General features: G+C 45.2%; 1 protein-coding gene across 4 annotated transcripts in view; it reads right to left on the bottom strand.

Moving 5' to 3' along the window:
• The window catches only part of HTR7 (5-hydroxytryptamine receptor 7), a 45,876-nt gene that overhangs the window by 5,119 nt on the left and 16,569 nt on the right, over window positions 1-24,188 (bottom strand). The window contains exons 2-3 of one of the 4 annotated variants that reach the window (XM_083443688.1): window positions 5,405-6,154; window positions 587-611 (exon numbers count right to left, since the gene is read on the bottom strand). In XM_083443688.1, coding sequence (XP_083299814.1) covers window positions 596-611; window positions 5,405-6,154 — 766 coding nt within the window. In that variant the 3' untranslated portion in view covers window positions 587-595. Of the gene's footprint in view, window positions 1-586; window positions 612-1,909; window positions 6,155-24,188 lie in introns of all 4 variants that reach the window. The other 3 variants (XR_014512082.1, XM_083443689.1, XM_083443687.1) reach the window with 3 other exon arrangements.

Here is a 24,188-nt window from a genome sequence, read left to right as displayed (position 1 = left end):
CAACGCCCAGCCACTTGGATGTACAGAGATTCAGGATTTAGCCCTAAGGGTAGAACTACATGCTACACAGAAAATGGGGCTTCCTTTTCTCTCCATAAACATCTGGTTTAACATGTGCTGTGCCCGCAAAGTTATTACAAAGTGCATTTCCTTCCATCAGCAGGTACGTTTTGAGTGGGCTGGAGAAATGCACACTGCAATGATGTAGGGATATGGGTTAAATTGAGTGAAATGTTAAAGCCAGAGGATGGGGGATGGGGACAAGAGTCAACCCAGGGATGGTGCTCCATGTTCTTTGTAGTAGGGTGTAGTTTTGCCCTAAAGAACACAAACAAGCAGGCATATCAGCAGGGGGGAAACCCCATTACATACACACAATATGTTCTTTGGTACCCCCATCAGTCTAAGCATCCTACTCTGGTGGGGAAGGTGGTGATACACAACCAAGCACATTGAAGGGTGAAGATTTGCAACAGACGTCAGAATACGATGCACGCAGGGTTTGGCTTTCGTTTTATTAGAAAATGGACAAGCTTAAGTTTTGAAATCAAAACGAAAATAGGCATTAGAAATGAAATTAACTAACCATGTGGTTTTATCCAAGGTCAAAACTAGTTTCAGAAGGAAGGAATAATAAATAATAAAGGTCAGTAAATGAAACAAGACAAAATGAACCAAAAAGTACTCTTTTTTTACCGTTTTATGTTAAGAATGACTGACCATCAGTAAGAACCATATGTTTGCCTGTTAGAAATTGAAATATGTTCTTATACAAAGCTTATCATTCCAGAAAGAACAAGCGGTGCAGTTAGGTAACTTTCCATTACTTTACTTACTTCTGAAAATGTGGTATAAGCCAGCCCTGCTGCCTTGGGAGCCTTGGAAATTTGCCCCAAAGTCTTCCCCTGGTGGCATCACTGGCTAGAACAGGTTTCCTGGCCTACTCTAGATCTCTTACAACTCTACGTATGTTTAGTCAGTAGCAAAGTCTCATGGAGGCTGTCAGCTTATGCAGGCTTACTTATTTTCCAAGTAAAACCTGCATAGCGTTGGGCTGCAAGTTCAATGTGGCATACTCCCAAGTAATGCATGCAAATGACTGCAATCTTTTGCAAAGGACAGAAGCTGTCCCCTTGGGAAAGCCCTGGTCAGCGACTCAGGCCTGAGCCCGGCAGAATCAAACAGAGGAGGAGCCAAGGCTGTGACAGCCTCAGGAAGGCAGCAGCTGTGGGTTACAAGCAGAACATTCTGGATGTAAGGCTGAGAAATTTAAAAAGAGGCCACTGCAAATCTGGAAGAACGGGCCTTTCCCAAAACTACATGGGAAGCGGGGGAGTCCCTCAGCTGCAGTTCTTCTGCACACCAGGATTGTCCACGTTTCCAAAAGAAATGATAGAAGGAGCTGCAATGTGGGCTGAAACAGATTCTTTTTCATACAACATAGGTTATTTAGTTTCCCTACTTTCCCCAAACTATCTTTGAAATAAACAGTTTGGCTTGTTTACCTAAAGAGCCAAAGCATGAACTCCGCAGGATAGTAGGCCCTGATAAATCCTACCTTTAGGACCCACAATGAATTTTGAAGCTCGACAGGAGTCATTTAGCATTTTTAAAAAGAAAACAACCACTGCGGTCTTCCCCCTTTCCTGCCAACAAGTGCCTCTGATAGAGCAACGGCTTCATCCATTTAATAAGCAAATCCTCAGCTCAGCGACTGCCTGCAGCAGATTTATTTCAAATCATTTGGCACGTCTCTTACCCTGAACAAATATGGAACACCATCTGTGGAGTGGAAAATCAAAAGCTATGCTTGCATGTGGTCTAAACAGCAATGTAAACAAATAGGTGAAGATACTTTGAAAAATGTACCTTAAGAATTTCACCAGCATCGCCACTTGCGTCTACATACTTTCCAGGTGATCTTCCCCCATGATGCTAAGTTTTAGGGTGGTCTCAAATAACCCAGTGGCAGGGTGGAGGTTTTTTTAAATCTTCAATTTTATGGCATGGATAGGAAACCTTCAGCCTGTAGGGGCCTCTGTCTGGCACCCAGGACTCTCCCAAGACCATTCCCCACTTCCTGGCCCTGCTCCACACCTTCCTCGTGCTTTCGCCTGGTTGGAATGTTTTCCTGAACTGTGATAATGGTTCCTGCTTAACTGGAAGGAAATATGGAGGGGGGTGTGTGTGTAGAAACCTCTGGCTTTTGTACAGCTGGACTAGAGCCTACTGTGCGAGGGTAAGAGTCGCATCCATTGCTTCGCTCCTCTCTGCCTCTGACCCTACCTGCCACTCACATTCAGAGCCCGGATGGTTGCCCACAAGGAAATGTGGTCAATGCACTGGAAAAGGTCCCAGAACCCTAGTTTTATGGTGTACTTCTCCCTGGTATCACTACAGACGAAGGGTGGGCTAGAAACCCTTATTAATAATAAGTGCACCAATAGATCACTGCTGAGGCGCACACCCAGGACTTTTGGTGACATCACAAAAGCACAAAGCAGGTGAGTGAATACAAAGGTGAGCCAAGCGAAAGGTCTGTTGATTTAAAGTCCTCTTCCTCACCAGGACACAGCGGGGACCCCGCTGTGGCATGCCTCGTTGCCTGGTCTTCTTCCATGTGGAGGAAGCGAGTGGGCAAATGGAAGGTGGTGGTCATCTGGCTACAGAGTGCTATAATAAGGCAAATTTGCTTGCTGAGTGGGATTGCAAACAAGTGGGGGCATGGGAAGGTGGCTGATATCCATGGTAGGAAGCTGGCCCATGTCTGGCGAGGGACCCAGAGGAGGTGGCATGTGTTGGTGGATGGAAGCCAATGGAGTTCACATTCAGAAGCTGCTAGGTGCCGTAAGGTGGAAGCAGGCTGATATTTGCTTGGTTGAAGCTCATCTTCAGAAGTCCGTTGACAGAAGCCAGTGGTTATTTGTGAGTCAAAGCCAGAGTACTAATGTGAATGAGTGGAGCATGAAAGATGAGTGCATGAGTCCGTTGGCATTCTTCATGAAGTCAGCTGGCATGTGTTTGTTTGTGTGTGTGTTGAGGCAAATCATGCGTGTATGTGCTCGAAGGTGATGTGTGGAAGGAAAGTGGTGGATATTCATGAACAGATGAAAACTGTGGACGTTGGCAGGCTGAGTTTAGTGGCTGAAATTGCCAGGCAGAAGGCAGCAGGGATGCTGCTGGATGGTAGCCATGCCACTCATTGTCCCCGGCATCCCCCACCTGCTTTCTAGGGATGGCCAAAGCCAATGAGGTTTTCTGAAGACCACTCATGAAAGCAATGCAGAGAAACTGCATGTCTTAAGGAAGCCAACTTGTATTTCTAAATAGACATCCTCCTAAATACATATTAGTGTTTGAAATATTTATTAACCACCCTTCATCAAAATATTCCAGAGCAGTGCACAAAAGTATAAAATAAAATAAAACTAATGCAATAAAACAACAGTAAATAAATATATCAAAATACCACAATGCAAAAGCAAATCCCCCTGCCCCACACCCCCAAGAAACCCTACGTGGGCAAAATATAAAACAAAAATGATCTGAAAGCAACAACCCTGACATCACTCCTGCCATTGTTTATCATGTTCTGGTGCCTAGTATTACTTTCACTTGATAGCTTTCATGCCCCCAATAAGGGAGAGAGGGAGAGCACAATAACTTCCTTTCTTCAGAATGATGGCTGAGCGAGAGAGCACTCAGGGCCAATTTTCCTACAAAGAAGCAGATGCTCTCAGCAAAGTCCTGCCAATAGACCACCTGAACAAACACCTGAACAGATCACACAGGCCTCATTCCCACTAACAGCAGAGGAGGGAGACATCCTGTTCCTTATCTACGCAACGTGGACAGAGGGCTGTGCAGAGAAGTTGGTATGTGCAGTCAGGCTTTTGAGACCACTGTGCTACTGAACAGATTGTCCCCCAAATGCAGGGTAGCACCAGAAATAGCCCAGCAGAGTACCAAGTTCTGCTGCCAAAAGGAAAAGAGAGAGAGAGAAAATGATATCCTAGTGCAGGGGTAAGCCTACGTCCATAGCTTCAGATTTTTTGGACAACAACTCCCATCAGCCCTGAGTAGTATGGCCAATAATCAAGGATGGTGGGAGTTGTAGTCAGCAGCACTGGCTATCTATGCACTACTGCAAGTGTGCATGTTTTTATACATGGCTAAAAGGGCCCACTGGATCACATCATATACAATAGGACTGTGGAACCTGTGGCCCTCCTGCTGAACTCCAACTCCCATCATCGGTTACTATTGGCCATGCTGCCTGGGGCTGATGGGAGTTGGAGTCTATCACCATCTGGTGGACCAAATGTTCCTCACTCCAGTTATACAATTCACCCTGTTGTCTATGTTTGTCGTTCCAATGATTTCAAATAATAGTAACATACCAAAGCTCTCAGCACTGCTTCTTTTTGTTAGTTTCTCAACTTCAATAGAGGATCAGCAAGGATTTTGGTCAAGGTCCCAGTGTTCAAAGATGCATTTTTTGCAACAGTTAGCCTCAGCATACCCTGCAATCCCAAATCCACTTATTGTTCTATAAAAAGTCTTTGGGACTGACTCAAAGTAAATAATGTTGAGATTCTGCTCATAGGCTGTGATCAGCAAAACTATTGTTTATTTGGGGTCCATCTGTCCTACGAAACTCTTATGCTTTCTAAACACATTGTCAAGCTAAACTTCAAGAAACAGTGAAAAATAAGCGTAGAAGACATCAAGCAGGCATGCACCTAATCATTTGGACAAAATGCTCCATGGATCATTCACCAGATTTTGCTGGTAATCTGAGGAGTGCAGGAAATAACAATGGGAGCCAATCAATGGCAGCATCCAATCACAAAGCAGAGCTTTAAAAACAGCAGCTATGCGCCCACAACTATTAGGCCTGATGGCTAGTTTGTGGTTATGCTCTCCTGCGGAAAAAAAAAGTATAAGCAGGTACCAAGTTTGGAGTAACACAGTTTTGTATAGGTACACACTAGACGATCTTTAGACAGAAATCCTAAATTAAGATGCTCACTATCTTTAAAAACAACAACAACAACCCACCCCCTTCACATAAAACTGCTTTAATACAAAGAATTTTGGTACTTGGGTATCCAACTACTATGATGATGCTAAGCACTCACACATGAACTTATTTAGTTGTTATTCTGTCTTTCTGGGGCAACTGTAGTTGGTAGAAAAGGGAACTCTAATTCTTAGCACTCTCTCCAGATTCTTGAGGGGAAAGCCACAACAAACTGGGATAAGACTGACAGAAATCTTCAACTAAAAAAGAATAATCTGCAATCAGACACAATCATTCTTATCTGTATTTGGTGTTACTTGGAAGAGAAAGCTTACACAAAGAACCAGCAAATAAGTGTAATAGAAGGCAAAATGACCTTACAGAACAAACTCTGGCTTTTCAGCAAGCTTCAGGGCCTCGTGCATGCCTGCGGCCGATAGCTTACGGTTGATATTCCTATATCTGCATTGCAGCAGATTGCGATAGGTTGTCCTCAGGTCCCGATTAAAGAAGGCATATATAAAGGGGTTGATGAGAGAGTTAGCATAACCCAACCAGAGAAATGTCCTCTCAACCCACAGGGGGATACAACTGCAAGACGTCCCGCAGATAAAGGGTCTGGCGGTGGAAAGTATGAAAAACGGCAGCCAGCACACCGTAAAGGCCCCGACAACAATCCCCAGGGTGGTGGCAGCTTTCTGCTCCCTCTTGAAGATGGAGATGTTCTTCCGCTCGTGCTTAAGCAGCCGCGAAAAATTTGTGCACTCTTCCGATTCCTTGTGCAGTTTCGCGATGCCGTTCGCCGAAACGATCCCTTCGTTTTCTTCAGGGCGGGGGAAACCGGCGAACTTATGTTTGGCCGCACTCTTCTTGGCGGCTTTGAAGATCTGGTAGTACATGAAAAGCATCACGGACATGGGAATGTAAAACGCCACCGCCGTGGAATAAATGGTGTAACCAAAGTCTTGGCTGATGAGGCAAACTTTGTCGTCGTTGATATTCTGAGCCCAGCCAAAGAGAGGTGGCAAAGTAATTGAAGCCGACAGCAGCCACACGCTCAGGATCATTTTAGCCATACACTTCCCATTCTGCCTTACGGGATAGGTGAGAGGCCTGGTGATTCCAAGGTACCTAGAAAGCAGAGAGAAAGCAGAGTTAGTGTGCCTTTCGTTAGTTACAAAGTTTGAGGGCAAAACCGCTACTGTTGTAACTTGCAGCGGGGAGCCCCGCAGGCTAAACTGTAGCTAGTAATAAGAAATTGACCTGCAAACAAAAGATGAAACAAGGTGTTTGCATTTCATACAGGAATGGATCTTTAAAACACCCAATTTCTAGGGTAACTAGCAAGCAGGAGAGTAAAAGGTAATGCATGCCCCAACCAGATTTTATTCTCTCTCACACAAACACACACATGAAACAATTCCAGTTTTTGGTTTCTTTTGCGCAGCTTTTTAAGTGTGCTTTACAGCAACCCATCTTCAGGGGTTTGGCCTAATGGGAGTTGGGAGTTGCATGATGGGAAATGCCAAAATAGGACAGCAACTGTCCAGTACTGTACTGGTTGGCCTTTAGGTCAAAGGATCGAGAGAAAGGCTTCCACAATATAAAATCAGGCTGAACACTGTAGCAAGTGTGAGCATACATAAATGCTGTCTTTTCCCATTTCTACTCAAAGGCTGATTGTCTTCATGGTCAGAGCCAAACTAGACATTCAATGGGCAGGTATTTTTTTTAAAAAAATGAAGATAGCATGCACTGGGAAGGATGATGATTACCAGGTTCAAAGCAAACATGGGCACAGGGTGGGAAAATATAGACCTTTTCTTCCCTGCCTTTGTCCCGAGGATAATCCTCCTTTGAAATTGGTTTTGCCTTGGGGGGGGGGGGTCTGCATTGGCACCAATAACTGCATTGAAATTGGTTTTGCCTTGGGGGGGGTCTGCATTGGCACCAATAACTTTTAGGCTCTACAGAGAGAGACTCTTGAGAGTCCCATGGACTGCAAGAAGATCAAACCTATCCATTCTTAAATCAGCCCTGAGTGCTCACTGGAAGGACAGATCGTGAAGCTGAGGCTCCAATACTTTGGCCACCTCATGAGAAGAGAAGACTCCCTGGAAAAGACCCTGATGTTGGGAAAGATGGAGGGCACAAGGAGAAGGGGACGACAGAGGATGAGATGGTTGGACGGTGTTCTCGAAGCTACGAGCATGAGTTTGACCAAACTGCGGGAGGCTGTGGAAGACAGGAGTGCTTGGCGTGCTCTGGTCCATGGGGTCATGAAGAGTTAGACACGACTAAACAACTAAACAACAACACAGAGAGGGCTTCAGGATAGTGGTGGCCAGTAGTAGCCATTGGGACTGGTAAGGTGATTGGGAGGGAGGCCAAGAGGAGGTGGAGCCAGAGTGACTGACAGGCAACATTTGTTCCCATCCTTCTTCCTGCTAAGATAGACAAGGACAAAGCTGAGATGAAGGACAGCCAAGTGCCACGCCTTAGAAAAGTTGAAAGTAAGAAGGAAGGCAGGCAGGTGGGGGCTGGCTGAGGCTGGTGGGGCAATGCCAGATTTTCCCTGATGGATCAGTCTCCACTGGTTTTGATTCAGGAACAAGGACTGGGTCCGGTTTTCATTCCAAGTTTGGTTTGAGTTCATTCTCCCTAATACTTCAGTGGGCTCCCCCCCAACATTTCAAACCTTGCCTTTAAAAATTTGCATGTGGGTGGAGCGGGGGTTGGGGTGTGATTCTTCAAAGCAGAATAAAGCAACAGCTTCAATGAAAATGCTAGTCTTTGGTATTTATAAATGTTCTAAATGCGGCAAAATCAATTTCAAAGAGAGTTAAATGTTTTCGTTCTGCTTAAATGAATAAAGGCATTTCGCAGCATTATTGAGTCACGCTTCTTACGGGGACTATTTTGGAACGCGCAGATTTCTTCCACAGTTTGATTAGCTTACAATGACTTGAAACAAAGGAGCATTCCGTGGTCATTTCACTGCATGAAAGGGCTGCTTGCTTTAATTCTCATATCAATGGTTTCTATGTTAAATAAAATGCATCCAAGTGTTTTTAGATTCCATCCCACCCAGAGGATTAAAAAGAAGCTTTACAAGATGGAAGAATTCATGAAGCTAACACCATTTATAATGCTACTCAGCATCGGGTGGGTAACCTGGCGTCTTCCATCTACAACTACAAATCCCATAATCTCTGGCTGTTGTTCATGTTGGCTGGCGCTGATGGGAGTTGGAGTCCAACAGTATCTGAAAAGCCACAGGTAAGCCCTTCCCTGCTGTTAAGGAACAGGCAGCTTTTGGAATAGGTTAAGAATAAAACAAATGCTTATGTTTCACCTGCAGTTCCACATGTTTCTCGACAGTTTTGCCAAGACAGACTGATGGGACAGTTCAACAGTTTGGAATTATGTTCAGAGGGAAAGCAGCGCCCGTCTGACCAAGAATCTTATGGCACTTTATAAGCTAAGCCAATGTGATGCCATCTAGATGTTTTTTGGGTTCCCATCCCAGCCAGTGGTCAGGAATGATGGAAATTGGGAATCCAACAGCATTAGAAAATCACCAGGCGCCAGGCACATTTTGCACCTGGCTGAGCCTAGGGCTTGCCGATCGGAAGGTCGGCGGTTCAAATCCCTGTGACGGGGTGAGCTCCTGTTGTTCGGTCCCAGCTCCTGCCAACCTAGCAGTTCGAAAGCAGTTCGAAAGCACGTGAAGTGCTTCTGGCAGGAAGGTAAACGGCGTTTCCGTGCGCTGCTCTGGTTCGCCAGAAGCGGCTTAGTCATGCTGGCCACATGGTCCAGAAAAATTGTCTGCAGACAAAGGCTGGCTCCCTCGGCCAGTGAAGTGAGATGAGCGCCACAACCCCAGAGTCGTTCACAACTGGACTTAACTGTCAGGGGTCCTTTACCTTTATCAACCACTTGATGCCAAGCAAAGATGCCCAGGTACCAGAATGGCACCCAATGTCTCCACCATCTGGAGGTGCATGCCTGAGAATCTTGTGATCTTGACTGCTTTCATACACTAGCAGCACATTAGATACATTAGAATTTGTCTTGGGGTAGTAAAATGTCCACCAATCCTTTATTTTCTAAGCTTCTGTTTAGGAAGGTTAATGAACATCTAGCCATTTCCTAACAGAGTTTTATTTTTTTAATATAAGTGGCCAAGGGTTAAAAACGGTCCCATTTAAGGTCAATCATATGTATATTATATATTTCTGAAGTGCCCACCAATGAAAGTAAATGCATTCAGGTATTTTTGAGAAATCGCACAAGCAACAGAGTGACGTGATTAAAATGCATTAGATTGAGAAAGACATGTCAGTGCAAAACTATATTGGTTCTACAAAATATGCTATTTGAAATTAAAATACATTAATCTACATAAAAATACATCAAACTAGTCCCACTAATAATTCTATTTCAGCTGCAAGATAAAAACAGCATCAATCTTGTATGCCTCAAACCATTCACCTCAATATATACATTCGATTAACCTTGAAAATTAAGATTCTTCTTTAACACAAAGTAAATAATTCAGTTACCTACTCTGCAGGAAATGTGGAGAATGGCTGAACAGAAATGTATACATGTATCAGTAGGCATAAGGACGAATTTTAATTTTTGTTTGCTTTTTGATAAGAATCTACCTCATTTGCAGTTATTGAACCAATATGTGAACTGAAACACCTCTATCCTTTGAAATTCACACTTCTCCAAATTTTGCAATGCAGTTTTCCTACCATACAGAAAGTACAGAAAATGCATATATTAGGGGGAAATGTGCAAAAAAAATGCATATATTGGTGGAAATAAAATAGAAAAATGCATTATATATATATTGGAGAAAATTGCTTGCAAAAATACATTATGCATACAAAGATATGTGTATTGGGGAAAATTTGCACTGAAACACTGTTGAATTTTCATTAGGGGTAGGAGCTTGGGGGGGACACCACAGATTGCTGCAGAAATGTAGAACACTGTGTTTAAGATTGGAAAAATGACAACTTAAAGAGAACAAAAAATGGCAGATTTGTACACCCCTATATACCAGCCCCTGTGCAGAAAATCACTGAGAGAGGATCTGCAACTTGACACATTTCCCCCCCTCCTAAAGAATCATGGGAACTGTAGTTTACCCCTCACAGAGTTGCAATACAGTCGTACCTTGGAAGTCGAATGGAATCTGTTCTGGAAGTCCGTTCGACTTCCAAAACATTCGGAAACCAAGTGCTGCTTCTGATTGCAGGAAGCTCCTGCAGCCAATCGGAAGCCGCAGAAGCCCCATCGGACATTCGGCTTCCAAAAATATTTTGCAGATCGGAACAGTCACTTCCAGGTTTGCGGTGTTCGGGAGCCAAAACATTAGAGAACTAAGCTGTTCAAAAACCAAGGTACAACTATATATATTGATTTACAGTATTTACTTCATGAACTTGAGAGGCACCTTTTTTCTTCTTTTCTTTACCAAAACCAGACTACTGCCCATACCATCACGAACATTACAGTGGTACCTTGGGTTAAGTACTTAATTCGTTCTGGAGGTCCGTTCTTAACCTGAAACTGTTCTTAACCTGAAGCACCACTTTAGCTAATGGGGCCTCCTACTGCCACCACGCTGCCGGAGCACAATTTCTGTTCTCATCCTGAAGCAAAGTTCTTAACCCGAGGTACTATTTCTGGGTTAGTGGAGTCTGTAACCTGAAGCATCTGTAACCTGAGGTACCACTGTATGTTCTATGGGATGGTGTGCTTCCTGGACTCAGGACGGTGCAGAGTCAGTGCAAGCATGACTACCTAAAAGTGTTCAAAGTGGAAATGTAGAGTGAAGCATACCAGAATTTGTCATCACTGCCTGGTTCTGAAGTCCAACCAGTGGCGAGAGACTCTTTGTTTAGGCAGCTGATAAAACCTGGACTGGAATACCTCCAGATTCTGATGCAATAAAACTAAAGCGATGTATCAAAGCAGGCCTTGCAAACATTACACATAGGGGAGCTTTTTTCCTCCAAATCTCAGTTTTAGCATCAACTCCATCATCAGTTTTTTCCCCTTTCCTAATTTTAATATGATCCGCGTTGATGTCTTTTTGTACTTCCTGTGTTCTTTTCTTTGTTCCTGTGATTGTCTTGAATTCTTTTTTAATGAGTCCCCTGTCTTGCAAATGGCTTTTTAAAAGCCTTGTGTGTGTGTACATATATTTACTCCATTTATCTGTCATCCACACGCTTCTCATTTGGCTCCCCTACTGCTCATGGCTTTCTATTTTCCTTTTACCTCTCTGTATGTTTCCTTGGCTATTCATTTTCCTCATTTCTGTCTTCAGAAATAAGCGTTTCATCCCTTTCGAGATCCTTCTTCATTCCGCTTTCATTCAAAAGTCGTTTATAATCTGGCAGCGGAGGTGCTTTCACAGCAGGGTTCCTCCTTTGCCCTTTCTTTCCTCAGATGCCGAGTTTTGAAACCATTTACTTCTAACTCCCAATACGTCCGCTGCAAATAATTGCTGTGCCACCTTTCCTTATCCTTTTTCTGTTTTCTGCACTAGTGAGCTTTTCCAACCCCTCTCTTATTCACGCAGGTGCTTATCAGTTTTTCACCATTTTTCTTCGAATATATATTTGTATCTATGTTTATTATGAAATGGAATAAAGAAAAATTTTAAACCCTCTCATCATCATCATCATCATCATCATATAATTTTTATTTATATCCCGCCCTCCCCAGCCAAGGCCAGGCTCAGGGTGGCTAACAAGCAATAATAAAAACAAGTTGAATGAATACAACTTAAAAACAAGATTAAAATGCAACATTAAAATATTGAAACAATAAAATATTAAAATGCAGCCTCATCACAGGAGAAAGGAAAAAGGAAAAAGAAAGAGGGGGAGGGAATCAAATTGGCTCCAAACCAAAGGCCAGGTGGAACAACTCTGTCTTACAGGCCCTGCAGAAAGAAATCAGATCCTGCAGGGCCCTGGTCATGAGGCAAAGCGTTCCACCAGGCCGGAGCCAGTGTTGAAAAGGCCCTGGCTCTGGTTGAAGCTAATCTAACTTCCTTGGGGCGCAGGACCACTAGGGTGTTGCTATTTACCGGGAGAGGCGGACTACTTATTTCTCTGTTATTCTTACATAGGAGCATGAGAAGCTGAAAACGCTTCTGTATGTAAACCAGGAAGTGACTTCTCCAGGTGACTCTTCTTATCTCTGCAGCTGCAATCTTCTGGATGATACAGACACCATTAGGCAGTTGAATGTGCATGTGTACTCCGTCCCACTCTTCCTCCACGCAGCCCCGGGCACTGGCAACCCATGTTATGCCACTGGCATTGTCCATACTGACTGACCGGGTTTCTGACAGGGTTCTCTCTGTGTCCTGCCTGGAGATGCCAGGGATGGAATCTGGAGCCTTCACCATTCAAAGCTGAGCTAGGGCCCTTCCCTTTCAAAGCACAAAATTCTCCACCTGCTTTCCTGGCATTTCTTGCTCACCCTTCACCACAGGTGATACAGAATGGCTTCCCTTAAGTGACAAGAGAGAGGCGATCCAATTGTGGGTTCTGCATTGTGACATTCATCAGGAGAAAGCGAGTGGACTGTAGCCCAAGTCAAACAAGATGCAGTTGCCAAGAGTAACATCCAACACTACAAGCACACACTCCTCGAGTCCTGAGCTGTTTGAACAGCTGCCTTTGTTTAGTAGATTGTTTCAGTGCAGTATGGTTCATTGTGAAATATATGCACACAAACAATGGCATAGACAGCACACACACATACACAGAGGATTATGACTGCAGTGGTGACATGACAGACATGTGTTTCGCCAGGAAAATAATGAAGAGGCTCCTGGACAGCTTGGATCAGGTTCCCCCAGCAGCACTGCAGTCAGCATGCCTTGTGTTCAATGAATATCCCTGGCCCCAAAAGCAATAAGTGTAGTATATAAACAGTGTGATGCACCAACTTAGATCTCTGGGACCTGCCGTCATTTTGTTGCTCTGTCTCCCTACTATCTTAAGCACTAGCCGCACCATCTGTTAAATGCAGCTGGCCAGGACGAAGTCTGCTCCACCAGATAAAGCAGACGGTGGGGAAAACTAGGGCCCAGTTGAGGCAGAACCATTTCCCGACCCCTTTGTGAAGGGGAAAGGCTACGGCAGAACATGTCAATGCTGACACGGAGGCCATTTGCCTTCACACTCATGGGGCAAAGGAGGCAGGTGGAAACCATAGAAAGGAGGGACAAACCCTTTTCTCCCAGAAATGAAAGCTGGGTTTCAAATCTCTCTCTCTCTCTCTCTCTCTCTCTCTCTCTCTCTCTAGCACGCGCACACACACACAGTCTCTTAGTCCAAGGGTGGGGAACCTCTGGCACCCCAGCCCACTGGGAAAGGCTTTCAAAGCACTGCTCAAGACAGTGCTTTGAAAGGGGCTTCTGTTGACCCCTGCAGGCAGAAATAAAGGCCACCGGACATGATGTCAGGTGATTGACAGGTGGGGTGGGGAAGATAATGATATTGGGCCTACGGACCAGTTCCAGGTTCCGCCCCACCCCCGCCCCTCGCTTTGTTGGTAGTAACGGATTTTATATCCAACAATACTTCCTCCTTTCCTCAATATATTTAAGTTTCTGAAAGGTTAGGGGGGTGGAAATATGCTAAGACATTTAAAAAGAAAACTCCTTAGAATGCAAATGATGTAGGAGATGATGAATGCAGCCTTCTCAGCCTACTTCATAGCTTGGATGATAAAGCTGTAACAATATTTATCTTTGGAGAAGTGGAGTCATTTTCAGTGCGCTGTTTTATCCATTACTTGCCTTTGTTCTTCCCTGAGCAAACACAGAAAATATAAAGTCTTGAACTATGCCTGTAATTCGAGAGCCATCCATAGAAGCACAATCAACACTGTAAAGGTAAAGGTAAAGGTACCCCTGCCCGTACGGGCCAGTCTTGACAGACTCTAGGGTTGTGCGCCCATCTCACTCAAGAGGCCGGGGGCCAGCGCTGTCCGGAGACACTTCTGGGTCATGTGGCCAGCGTGACATCGCTGCTCTGGCGAGCCAGAGCCGCACACGGAAACGCCGTTTACCTTCCCGCTAGTAAGCGGTCCCTATTTATCTACTTGCACCCGGGGGTGCTTTCGAACTGCTAGGTTGGCAGGCGCTGGGACCGAACAACAGGAGCGCACCCCGCCGTGGGGATTCGAACCGCCGCCCTTTCGGTCGGCAAGCCCTAGGCGCTGAGGCTTTAACCCACAGCGCCACCCGCGTCCCAAATCAACACTGTGGAAGGCCGCAAATCACTCAGGACACAAAATAAGTGAATAAAGCAGGGAGGAGAAACTTTCCCCAATGGACAGTCTTCCAGGGGACAGGGGCGGCATGTTATGGCTATGACCTGAACTTTGTACAGCAGGCTACATTCCAGAGGCACCTACAACACCCACAACCTCAAACCCCACCGTTGTCTAACCAGACCGAAAGCAAGAGGCCTTGTCACACTTCGAGGAGACATTCAAGCTGGGCCAAATGCACTCAAGGAGGTTGTGGAGCAGGGCTAGTGAGGGCTATTTATCGGCTTTCTTCATTCGTGTGGTGATCATGCTGAGATAGACTACGCAGAGTTGCCATATTTCAAAAGGTAAAAATCCAAACACAGAAGTTGCTGCAAAATTTGCCAAAATCTACACTTTCAACATGGGTTGCCATACGTCCGGATTTTCACAGGCACTAAACAATTTCTACCCAGACACTGTTTCTGACGGCCGAATCCCGGCTATGTCCGGGAAATTCCAGACATATGGCAACCCTAAAGTAGGGGCTTTGTTTGGAATTAGCGCATGGTCATTCTTGGTTCTCAGCAGTTTGCCTCTCTGACAGTTATGTCATATTTGTTTAAAAATAATCTTTATTAATTAATCCTATTTCCTTCTTTATTGCATTCATACCCACCTCTTTCTCCAAGAAGCTCAAGGTGTAATACATGGCTCTCTCTCTCTCCTAATTTATTTCCACAACAACCCTGTGAGGTAGGTTAGGCTGAGAGGCAGTGACTGGCCCAAGGTCACCCAGTGAGCTTCATGGCTGAGCGAGAATTTGAACCTGTCAGGGATCTGCCATCAGCTCAGAGGCGAGAGATAGAGGGGGAGCTGTGTTACAGGGAGCCTCCGGAAATCTTGCGAAGCAGTTCCTCTTCCAGCGAGGAGGAAAGCCGCACCTCCAGTGGAGAAGAGGTGCAGGGACCAGAGGATGCTAGAAAGAGCCTTAACACCACGCCTGAGCAAGCCGGAGAGGAGGGAAGCACTGCCAGAACCTTTTCTACTGTTTGCTGTAAGTCACATTGATGCCTTCTGGCATAAGGAAATGATATAAACAAGCAAACACTATAGAAAGGGCTTTTTTATAGAAAAAGGGGTGTCGGGACATTGCAGGGAGCGTCCACCCAGAACAGAACAGAATAAACTTTATTTGCATAGCCAACAGGCCATAGCATCAAAGGACAAACAACAGAAGTACATTACAAATATAATTAAAATCTTGTGAGCGATTAAAACCCTAGGTAAATTAATAATCTCAGTACTTAAAACTTGGCAGAAGTAATAAAATAATAGTAGTAAGACATAATGATAATAATCATAAAAACCCAGGCGAGGAATCCGGGTGACCACGTTGATATCATTCAGATACCAGCTCTCAATCTCATTGCTCTCTCGATAAAATTGGCAACCTTCTCTGTTGTCAAGCTGTTCTGATCGGCTAGAAGTGAGCACAATTTGGCTTCGCAAGAGCGGCCGGGGATGGCCGATAGGAGCGGCGTGATGGTCTCGTCCCTGAGATCTTTATATAGGGAGCAAGACAAGAGAACGTGTGACGCCGTCTCTACATAGCCAGCTCCACAGGGGCAGAGCCGGTTCTCAAATGGAATTTTTTGATATCTACCTTCGAGAACAGCTGACGGTAACATATTTAGTCTGGCCAGTGTAAAGGCCCGCCTAAGTTTTGGAATGGTTAGGGTAGACAAATAAGGTGCCCGAAAATCAAAATGGGAGGGGGGCAGATAAGCGTACCAGGCACTAAATTTCTTAATATAGGCCAAATTATTCTGCTGCTCAATATCCTTCAAGCGCTGTTCGATAATGGTTTTTGCCTTGGGGAGACCCACTTTCAGGAGATGCTGTGCTTGTAGGCCACATGTAAGTAGTTTTTGATGCACTGCTTTGGACCACCGACTTCTATGAGCGTCTCGTGCTACTAGAGGTAATAGTCCGGATGGGTTTAAATTTAAACGAAGCCAATAGTTGAATGTTCTTATCCAGGTCCGGGTCTCAACGGAGAGGAGGCCGGTCTCCAGCCGTAGGGCCGCATTTGGTACGCATGATGGAACGGCTAGAATCTGTCTTAGGAATTTAGACTGGACCGTTTCGAGTGTGCGGCAATGATTTCCCGTCCATATTTGGGCCCCGTAGAGTAGTTGTGCCAAGGGTTTTGCTTGAAAGACATCCAAAGCTGCTGGGATATGTCTGCCCCCCTTCGTAAAGTAAAAGCGGGACAGTATTTTGACGCTTTGAGATGCTTTTTCCCTAGCATATTTATGGTGGGCCTCCCAGGCCCCTGTTGACTGGAAAACTACTCCGAGGTATTTGAAAATTTTGACCTGTTCTATTGGCTGATTGTCCATCACCCATCTGTGATGTCTGTGTCTCCTAGCGAAGACCATGACTTTAGTTTTTTGGTGATTAACTACCAATTGATCTCCCCTGCAGTAAGCTGAGAATTCTCTTAGTAGCCTTTTGAGGCCTACTTTAGTTCGTGATAAGAGAACCGCGTCGTCCGCATAGAGGAGCACTGAAATTGATTTTTCGGCCAGTTTGGGGGCATGGAACTCTGGGGATGTTAGGTGTTTGACCATGTCATTGATATATAAGTTAAATAAGGCTGGGGCTAGAATGCAACCCTGCTTGACTCCTTTGGTGGCTGGTACAGGGCCAATTAGTTGCCCATTTACTGAGGCTCTTACATATAACTTGGAGTCTTTATATAGGCTTTTTATCAGGAATAGTAGTCTTTTGTCAATGTTGGTAGCATTGAGTTTCGCCCAGAGTTTGATTCGTGAAATCGAGTCAAAGGCCGCCTTTAGGTCAATAAATGCTGCGTATAGAATCCCACGTGTTTTGTTGACATATTTGTCAATGAGATGTGCTAGTACGAAGCAATGGTCTATTGTTGTTCTGCCCTGTCTGAAACCGGCTTGCTCCTCTGCCAGAACTGCCTCAGTTTCCATCCAGTCGATTAGTTTAATGTGGAGGTGTTTGGCGTACAATTTGCTGGGAATGGGGAGGAGGCTGATGGGTCTGTAGCTCGCTGGATCTGCCATAGGACCCTTTTTATAGATTGGGATGATTACTGCCTCTGTCCAGCAACCAGGGATTATGCCTGTTAAATCAATGTATGTAAATATTGACGCCATTATGGGAGCCCACCAACTGGTATTGTTCTTCAGGAGCTCTGCTGGAATGTAGTCTATGCCCGGGGCTTTGTTGTTTTTCAGTTGGGCAATTAGTTTCCCCACCTCCTCTATGGAGACAGGAGGCCAATATGGTAAATTCTCAGAGTAGGCACTTGGATCGTTGTGCTGAGCTTTGTCATCATAGAAGAGGGTTTGGAAATATTTCATCCACTCCTGGGGTTCTACAGTGCATGTGGGACCAGTCTGTTCTTGGCCCAGGATCCCCCTAATGGTACGCCAGAAGGAGGTTGAGTCTTTGTCATTCGAGGCCTTCACTAGTCTACACCAGGCCATTCTCTCGGCTTTTTGTTTTTTTACCTTTAATAGCTGTTTGTAATTTCGTCTTAAGTAGATATAGGCCATAAATAGCGAGGGTGCTCCGGTGTTTCTGTAATTCCGATAGGTTGATCTCAGACGTTTCCTTGCTTGTCTACACTCCGAATCAAACCAACTCTCTTGATCCTTTGCCCGCTTTGTAACAGAGTTAAGTATCTCAGTTGTTAGGAAGGTCTTTAGTCTTGCTAATAACTCGTTGAACGAGTCCATGGCCTTTGCCCCGGTATTGGCTAATACAATGGCTGAGTAGATGGTCTTCACGTCTTCCGAATGGAGGAGGTGAGTTAACTCTGTATTAAGCATGGGGGACCATTTAATGCTTCTGGGGGCCAATAATCCCAGGTTAACGATGGGGGTGTAGTAAAAGTTAGCCGTGGGTTTGTTAAACGATGGGCCATTGAGCGCTAAAGTTAGTGGGAGGTGGTCGCTTTCGGTGTTATGTCCCACTTGAAACTTCGACACAGAATTATAGGCGAATCTTGATATCAGAATATAGTCTATCACACTTCCTCCCATCTTTGAAAAATGGGTATACTCCCCTGGGTGGTCCTCCTCCCTACTACCGTTTAATATCATCAGCTCCCTTCTTTTTGCGACCTGGGCTAGGCATAGCCCCGAGAAATTACATTTATTATCTTTGGAAAGTCGTGAGACGCATTCTTCGGTTGGGCTTTCAGGGTCCTGCATCTGATTATATTGGCTGTAAAGGTTGTCATCATCAGTTCCCATACGGGCGTTGAAATCCCCCCCGATTATGATCGGTGTAGAAGGGTAGGAAGTTTCTATGGACTCTAAGAATGCCTCTAACTCTGCCCAGTTAGCTTTCACTATAGATTTTTTTTGGCAGGGGGGCAGGTAGACATTGACCACTACCAGTGCATCTCTCTTGATTTTGAGTAGGACTGCCGTGGCTAGTGAATTGCAGTTTGGGAGGGCTTTTAAGGAATGTTCAAGCTCTGTGGAGATGAGACTAGCTAAACCTCCACTAGGCCTACCTCCCCTCACAGATGGAGTAGCAAGTAGGGAGTGGCAAGAATACCCATTGAACAGAATGGGGTCGCTGTACCAGGTCTCCTGCAGGAGGATGATATCAAATCGCTTAAGAAACATCGCAAATTGTTGATTGTTTTTCTTGGCGCGCCATCCTGCAATGTTCCAGGACAGCAGCTTTAATTCTCTGTCCCTCCATGGTGTAGATTTGTTGGGTCCACAGAGTCCAGTGACCCCTTTACATCTAAAAAAACACTCCCATTAAGTTTGTCAATAGGCATCTGCTGCATAGGGGAGTGATTATCCATAGCTCCCGGGGACTTAAGGGGGTGGTTTGGGCTTGGGGGAGTAGCTATTTCATTTGGGGAGAGTTTAAGATAGTTGAACCAGGTACTCGGAGATGTGACAGTCTGTTTTAGTTTTGCCTTACCATACACCAGCGGGGGCTGCGATTGGTCTTCCGAATCTACACATTTAAAGGCGCCTCCCGCCGTCCTCTTGTCCACTAGGCACTTGGGGGATATAGGCCGTGTGTATGAGCCTTCCGTAGTCTCAACATGGGCCACCTTTTTGGTCAGTCTGCTTCTCAGGGTGTCCAGTCTAACCAAGATTTCCCTTTGGGCTGACGTCTGTAGTGACCAGAACCGATTTATTAAGGCATGTTCTTCTATGGAGAAAGAGTCCTCTCTGTCGTTCGAATGAAGTTGAGTCTCAATAGGAGCTTTGTTTTTCTGCTGATGCACTAGGCTCTGGTTTTGTTGGTTTTGTTGCATGTGCACTCTATCGTTTTGTTCCTCTGTTCCTGGTCTCCCTTCCCCCTTGGCCGCCAGTAGGGAGGTTGGCGGGGCCAAAGCTGGATCCGTCAAAGCTCTACCCCTTAAGGCAGTCCCTTCTTGCCGGTGGGATGGTCGTCTAGTAGATCGTGGGGAGGGGTTCATAGGGAGGGACCATTGCTGCGAATTCCGGGCGTGATCCTCAATCCTCCTTGTAGGTCGGCTAACCAAATTTGCTGAGTCTGGGATTTTCCCAATAATGCCCCTACAGTTGTTAAAGAAGCATCTTTGTGGGAAGATTCCGTACCAGTTGAGGCGATTTTGAAGTTTGCTCAAAAGTGTAGGAAGCCTGGGAGAATCGAACTTGAGCACCAAGCGCTTAAATTTTGGAGTCTCTGGCAGCCATTCTAATGATAGGAGATCGCCCTGGGCCAAGTAGGACCTGGTCAACATTCGCAGTGAGATCACAGCAGCTTTACAATTTCTCCAGGCATGGTAGGGGAAGCGGGAGTGAACGATGTTCAAGCATATATTGTTAGGGGTGAGTTGGAGGTTTACTAGCTGCTGCCCCCTACTTGGGCTCTGTGCCTGATGATTATCAGGTCCCTGGTGATTTGATGGCGGAATCAAAATCGGGGTAGGGGTTTTGGTGAGAGCATTTAGTTTTCCCTCTAACATATTGACGGAGGCTGATAGCACCTTTATTTCGTCAGCCAAGTGCAGGCAATATTTCTGCAAAGTCCTCAGCTCCACTGAGTGTACTATATCGCATAAAGATTTACAGTGAGAGTCGGAGTGAGGAGAGAGGCCGGCTGGGCTTGAGGTTATATCCAACAGCGGTTTGTCTCCTGGCAAGGGAGTATTTACAGTCGTTGCAAGGTCATACGGACAGTCTACCTGCTTGGAAGTGTTTAAAAGGTTGTTTGAAGTCATTGCAGGATCATGTAGACAATCTAACTGCTTAAAGGTAACAGGCGAAGGGGGCACGAGATTGCAGAAAAACTCTTCTAACGATGAAATAGAAGGCTCTACGGTCTTAGGTGGTAAATCCAGCCCAGTAGGTTTCGAGATCTTAGACATAGGTTCTGAGGCATTAAAGGAAAGGTCTTCCACAGAAGAGGTACGGCCACGTTTTAGGTTCGTCATGCTGGACCCCTAGAGCGGCTCGGTTATCTAAGAGTCCTTCAAAGGCCAAGCAAAAGCTGGTGGAGGGCCAGGGAAGCTGCCCTAGTTACGGCTAATCAGGTTGTTAGTGAAGCTCATTAAAGAGATTTATAGCGCTGAGATTGCAAGCTTCCACAGAGTGAGTTCCTGGCGTTAACATCAAACCATTATCGTGCCAACTTCTCGAGAAAAGTAGGAGCAAAGTAACTTACAGCATGAACTGAAAGGGGAGCTCCGGCAAGCGCGTCTTACTTCGTCGCCATCTTGACCCCGCCGGGACATTGTGTCGGGACAAAGGGGTGTCGGGACATTGCAGGGAGCGTCCACCCAAAGTTGTTGAGCTTTCTTTAGGGGGGCAAGACTTCTCTTTTTCACCGGCTCACCCTGCCCGCATTGCGCAGCCCTGTGTGGGGACAGCACCACAACACTACGGGGCTGCCACAACACACAAAATAAGTGCTGGAACACAGTTCTGGTGAGTTCTGGCTTTTCCCTGACTATAGAAGCCTGGAGATCTGTCTTGCTCCCACCCTTGGTATAAAGGGTGTGGGAATAATTGTGTGGCCCATCTTTACAATAAAACAGTGCACTTTCTTTCTATTATGTCACAGAATAGAAGCTCAAATCTTGTATCACTCAACGAAGCTGGCATGAAACTAACAGGATCGGTCATTCTGCCCCTGTATTGATTCCCTCCAAATATCACCAAAATGGCACAGGAAGCAGACATACTAATTAGGCCTTAGTGGACAGTTGTGCCTGCTCACATACAAGGAAACTGCCTTACACTGAGTCAGACCATTGATTCATCAAGCTCAGTACTGTCTACACTGACTGACAGCAGCTCTCCACAGTTTCAGGCATGGACTCTCAGCCCTACCTGGAGATGCCAGGGACTTTCTGAGTCCTGCGAAAATGAAGGGTGCTTCAGAGTCCATAACTTAAGGGCCAATGATACCATAGAGTGTTGGTATTTAGATGTGAGAAACCCAGCTGCAAATCCACTTTGATCCCATAACTCACGATGAAAGTCACACAGCCAGCATAATATACAAATTATATGTTGGCATCAATCATCCTCCAAGTGGAAAAGCCCAGCTGTTAAGAGTTGAATGGAAATTTTTCTGCTTTTACTAGAGATGTCAGCCAGAGGCATTCCACTGTCAGATGTCAGACCAGAGGACATTTTAAGAGGTTCACAGATATATGCCATAGCTCGGGGGTCACCAACGCGGTGCCTGCAGATGCCCCCAAGCACACCTTAGCCACCCACAAAACTACTCCGTGACTACAGCTGAAAGTAACTAATAGCCACATTTGAAAACCTAGCTAGAAACCAGGCCAAACATATTAATTGTGCTAAAACATATCAAAAGCTAAAATTAAGTCAAAGACTCATTTGGAATGCAGTCAGAGTCACCATTTGAAATTTGGAAAGAGCTTTTACGTTCATTAGCAAAAGAGGAATAGAGAAAGACGGTAATATTTTGGGATGGAATGTTTTCCCATTGTTATACATGCTGCTTAAAAGCATAATATTTTTCTAAGTGCCAATTATTGCTGTATGTTCCCATTAAAAGGCAATAAAAACACAAGAAAGCACTAAGTTAATGATACAGGAGTGCTTCGTTCCACCATGGGGAGGAAGGGAAAGGAACCCAGAAATATAACCCCAGCATCGAACAATGGTGCCATTTTCCAAATATACATAGCACAGAAAACAATACGAATGAGTGAACTTGAGACAAAACTATGTAGAAACTCCCCTACAGGAGTTAAGACTGTGCTGAAGCAACAAAATACAGGATCACAGTAGCCCCTTAGTGTACATGCAGGAATTCAAAAATCTCCCTCTAGATCAGGTGTGGAGAATCTTTGAACCAGACTACAACTTCCATCAGTCCCAACAAGCATGGCCAATGGCAGGGGAATTATGGGAGATGAAGTCCAGCAACATCTGGAGGGCCAAAGATCCTCCACATCTACTCTAGAGGCCCACTTTGTCTAACGGAGTGCCGTCCCAGAGCCCAACTACAGGGGCCACTTTTGGAGGGATGTAGGGAGATACTACTGTAAGCAGGGAGCAAAGAAGTGGACAGTGTTAGAAACTCAGGTATATAATCTAATCGCTAAATGGCACCTTAAACCTGGGTTACAGGTGGTGCTGTGGCCTAAACTACTGAGCTGCTTAGACTTGCCGATCAGAAGGTTGGCAGTTTGAATCCGCACAACAGGGTGAGCTCCCGTTGCTCTTTCCCAGCTCCTGCCAACCTAGTAGTTCAAAAGCACAACAGTGCAAGTAGATAAATAGGTACCGTTGTGGCAGGTAGGTAAAGGGCATTTGTGTGCGCTCTGGTTTCCGTCCCTGTGTTCCGTTGCACCAGAAGCAGTTTAGTCATGCTGGCCACATGACCTGGAAAGCTGTCTGTGGACAAACGCCAGCTCCCTCAGCCTGAAAGCAAGATGAGCACTGCAACCCCATAGTCGCCTTTGACTGGACTTAACCGTCCAGGGGTCCTTTACCTTTACCTTTGGTCGTCTTTACCTTTACCTTTCCCAGCCGCCAATCTAGCATCTAAAGATCTCCACATGGTTGCAACTGGACCCGCACTAGTTGCATAACACACCTGGCACCTGGCTAATTTCTAGCACTGGGCCTGTGGAGACTGCCTGGGAACCTTATGTCTTAACTGCCATAATTGAATGAACTGGGGTGGGTAGAGAAAAAGAAGGAATAAAAATTAAGCTACCAACTTTAGATCAAAGACATCAGTACTACCAAAAAAAAAAAAGCTATTAAAGTCACAGGTAGTTTCTTTGGGTTGGGCCTGGCAACCCAGTAAATTGTTGAACCTTTAACTCTTGACCATTTTTCTCTTTTAAACAACAATACTTCAACACACATCCCTTTGTTTTTGTTTCCTGATGAATAATATCCTCCCAGACCGGTGGAATGATACATCTCCATAATCTTACAGGATGTTTCTTCCATGCTAGAAATAATTTATTACTTTTAAAACAACCCACTGACATGTTTAATTTAAAAATATTTAATTGCTGCCTGGAAATAGAGGCACAACTAGTCTCTCATCTGTACTATAACTTGGCTTTCTGTACTCCTACACAAATGTTAAAACTGTTTTGTTACCCTTCTTCTGAGTGTAAAGAACAGTGAAAGAAAATGGGGCTGGGGAAAATCATTCCCTGTTAAATCACCTAAAGATTTTCTAGAATCGATCTTCACAGTTACAGCCTGGAGTTGATAAACTGAGTTTTTGGATACTTTCATAAAGAAGCCGGCTAAGGGGTATGTATCTCAGGAGAGGGGCGTGTTGTTGTTTTTCCTTTCATCATAGCACTAAGGAATATAGC

Source organism: Podarcis tiliguerta, assembly GCF_965153285.1.
Source record: "Podarcis tiliguerta genome assembly, chromosome: 5".
In the NCBI taxonomy this organism is placed as follows: Eukaryota; Metazoa; Chordata; class Lepidosauria; order Squamata; family Lacertidae; genus Podarcis; species Podarcis tiliguerta.
The sequence above is the reverse complement of the archived record's forward strand: the minus strand, read 5'-3'. Positions and strand labels throughout refer to the sequence as shown.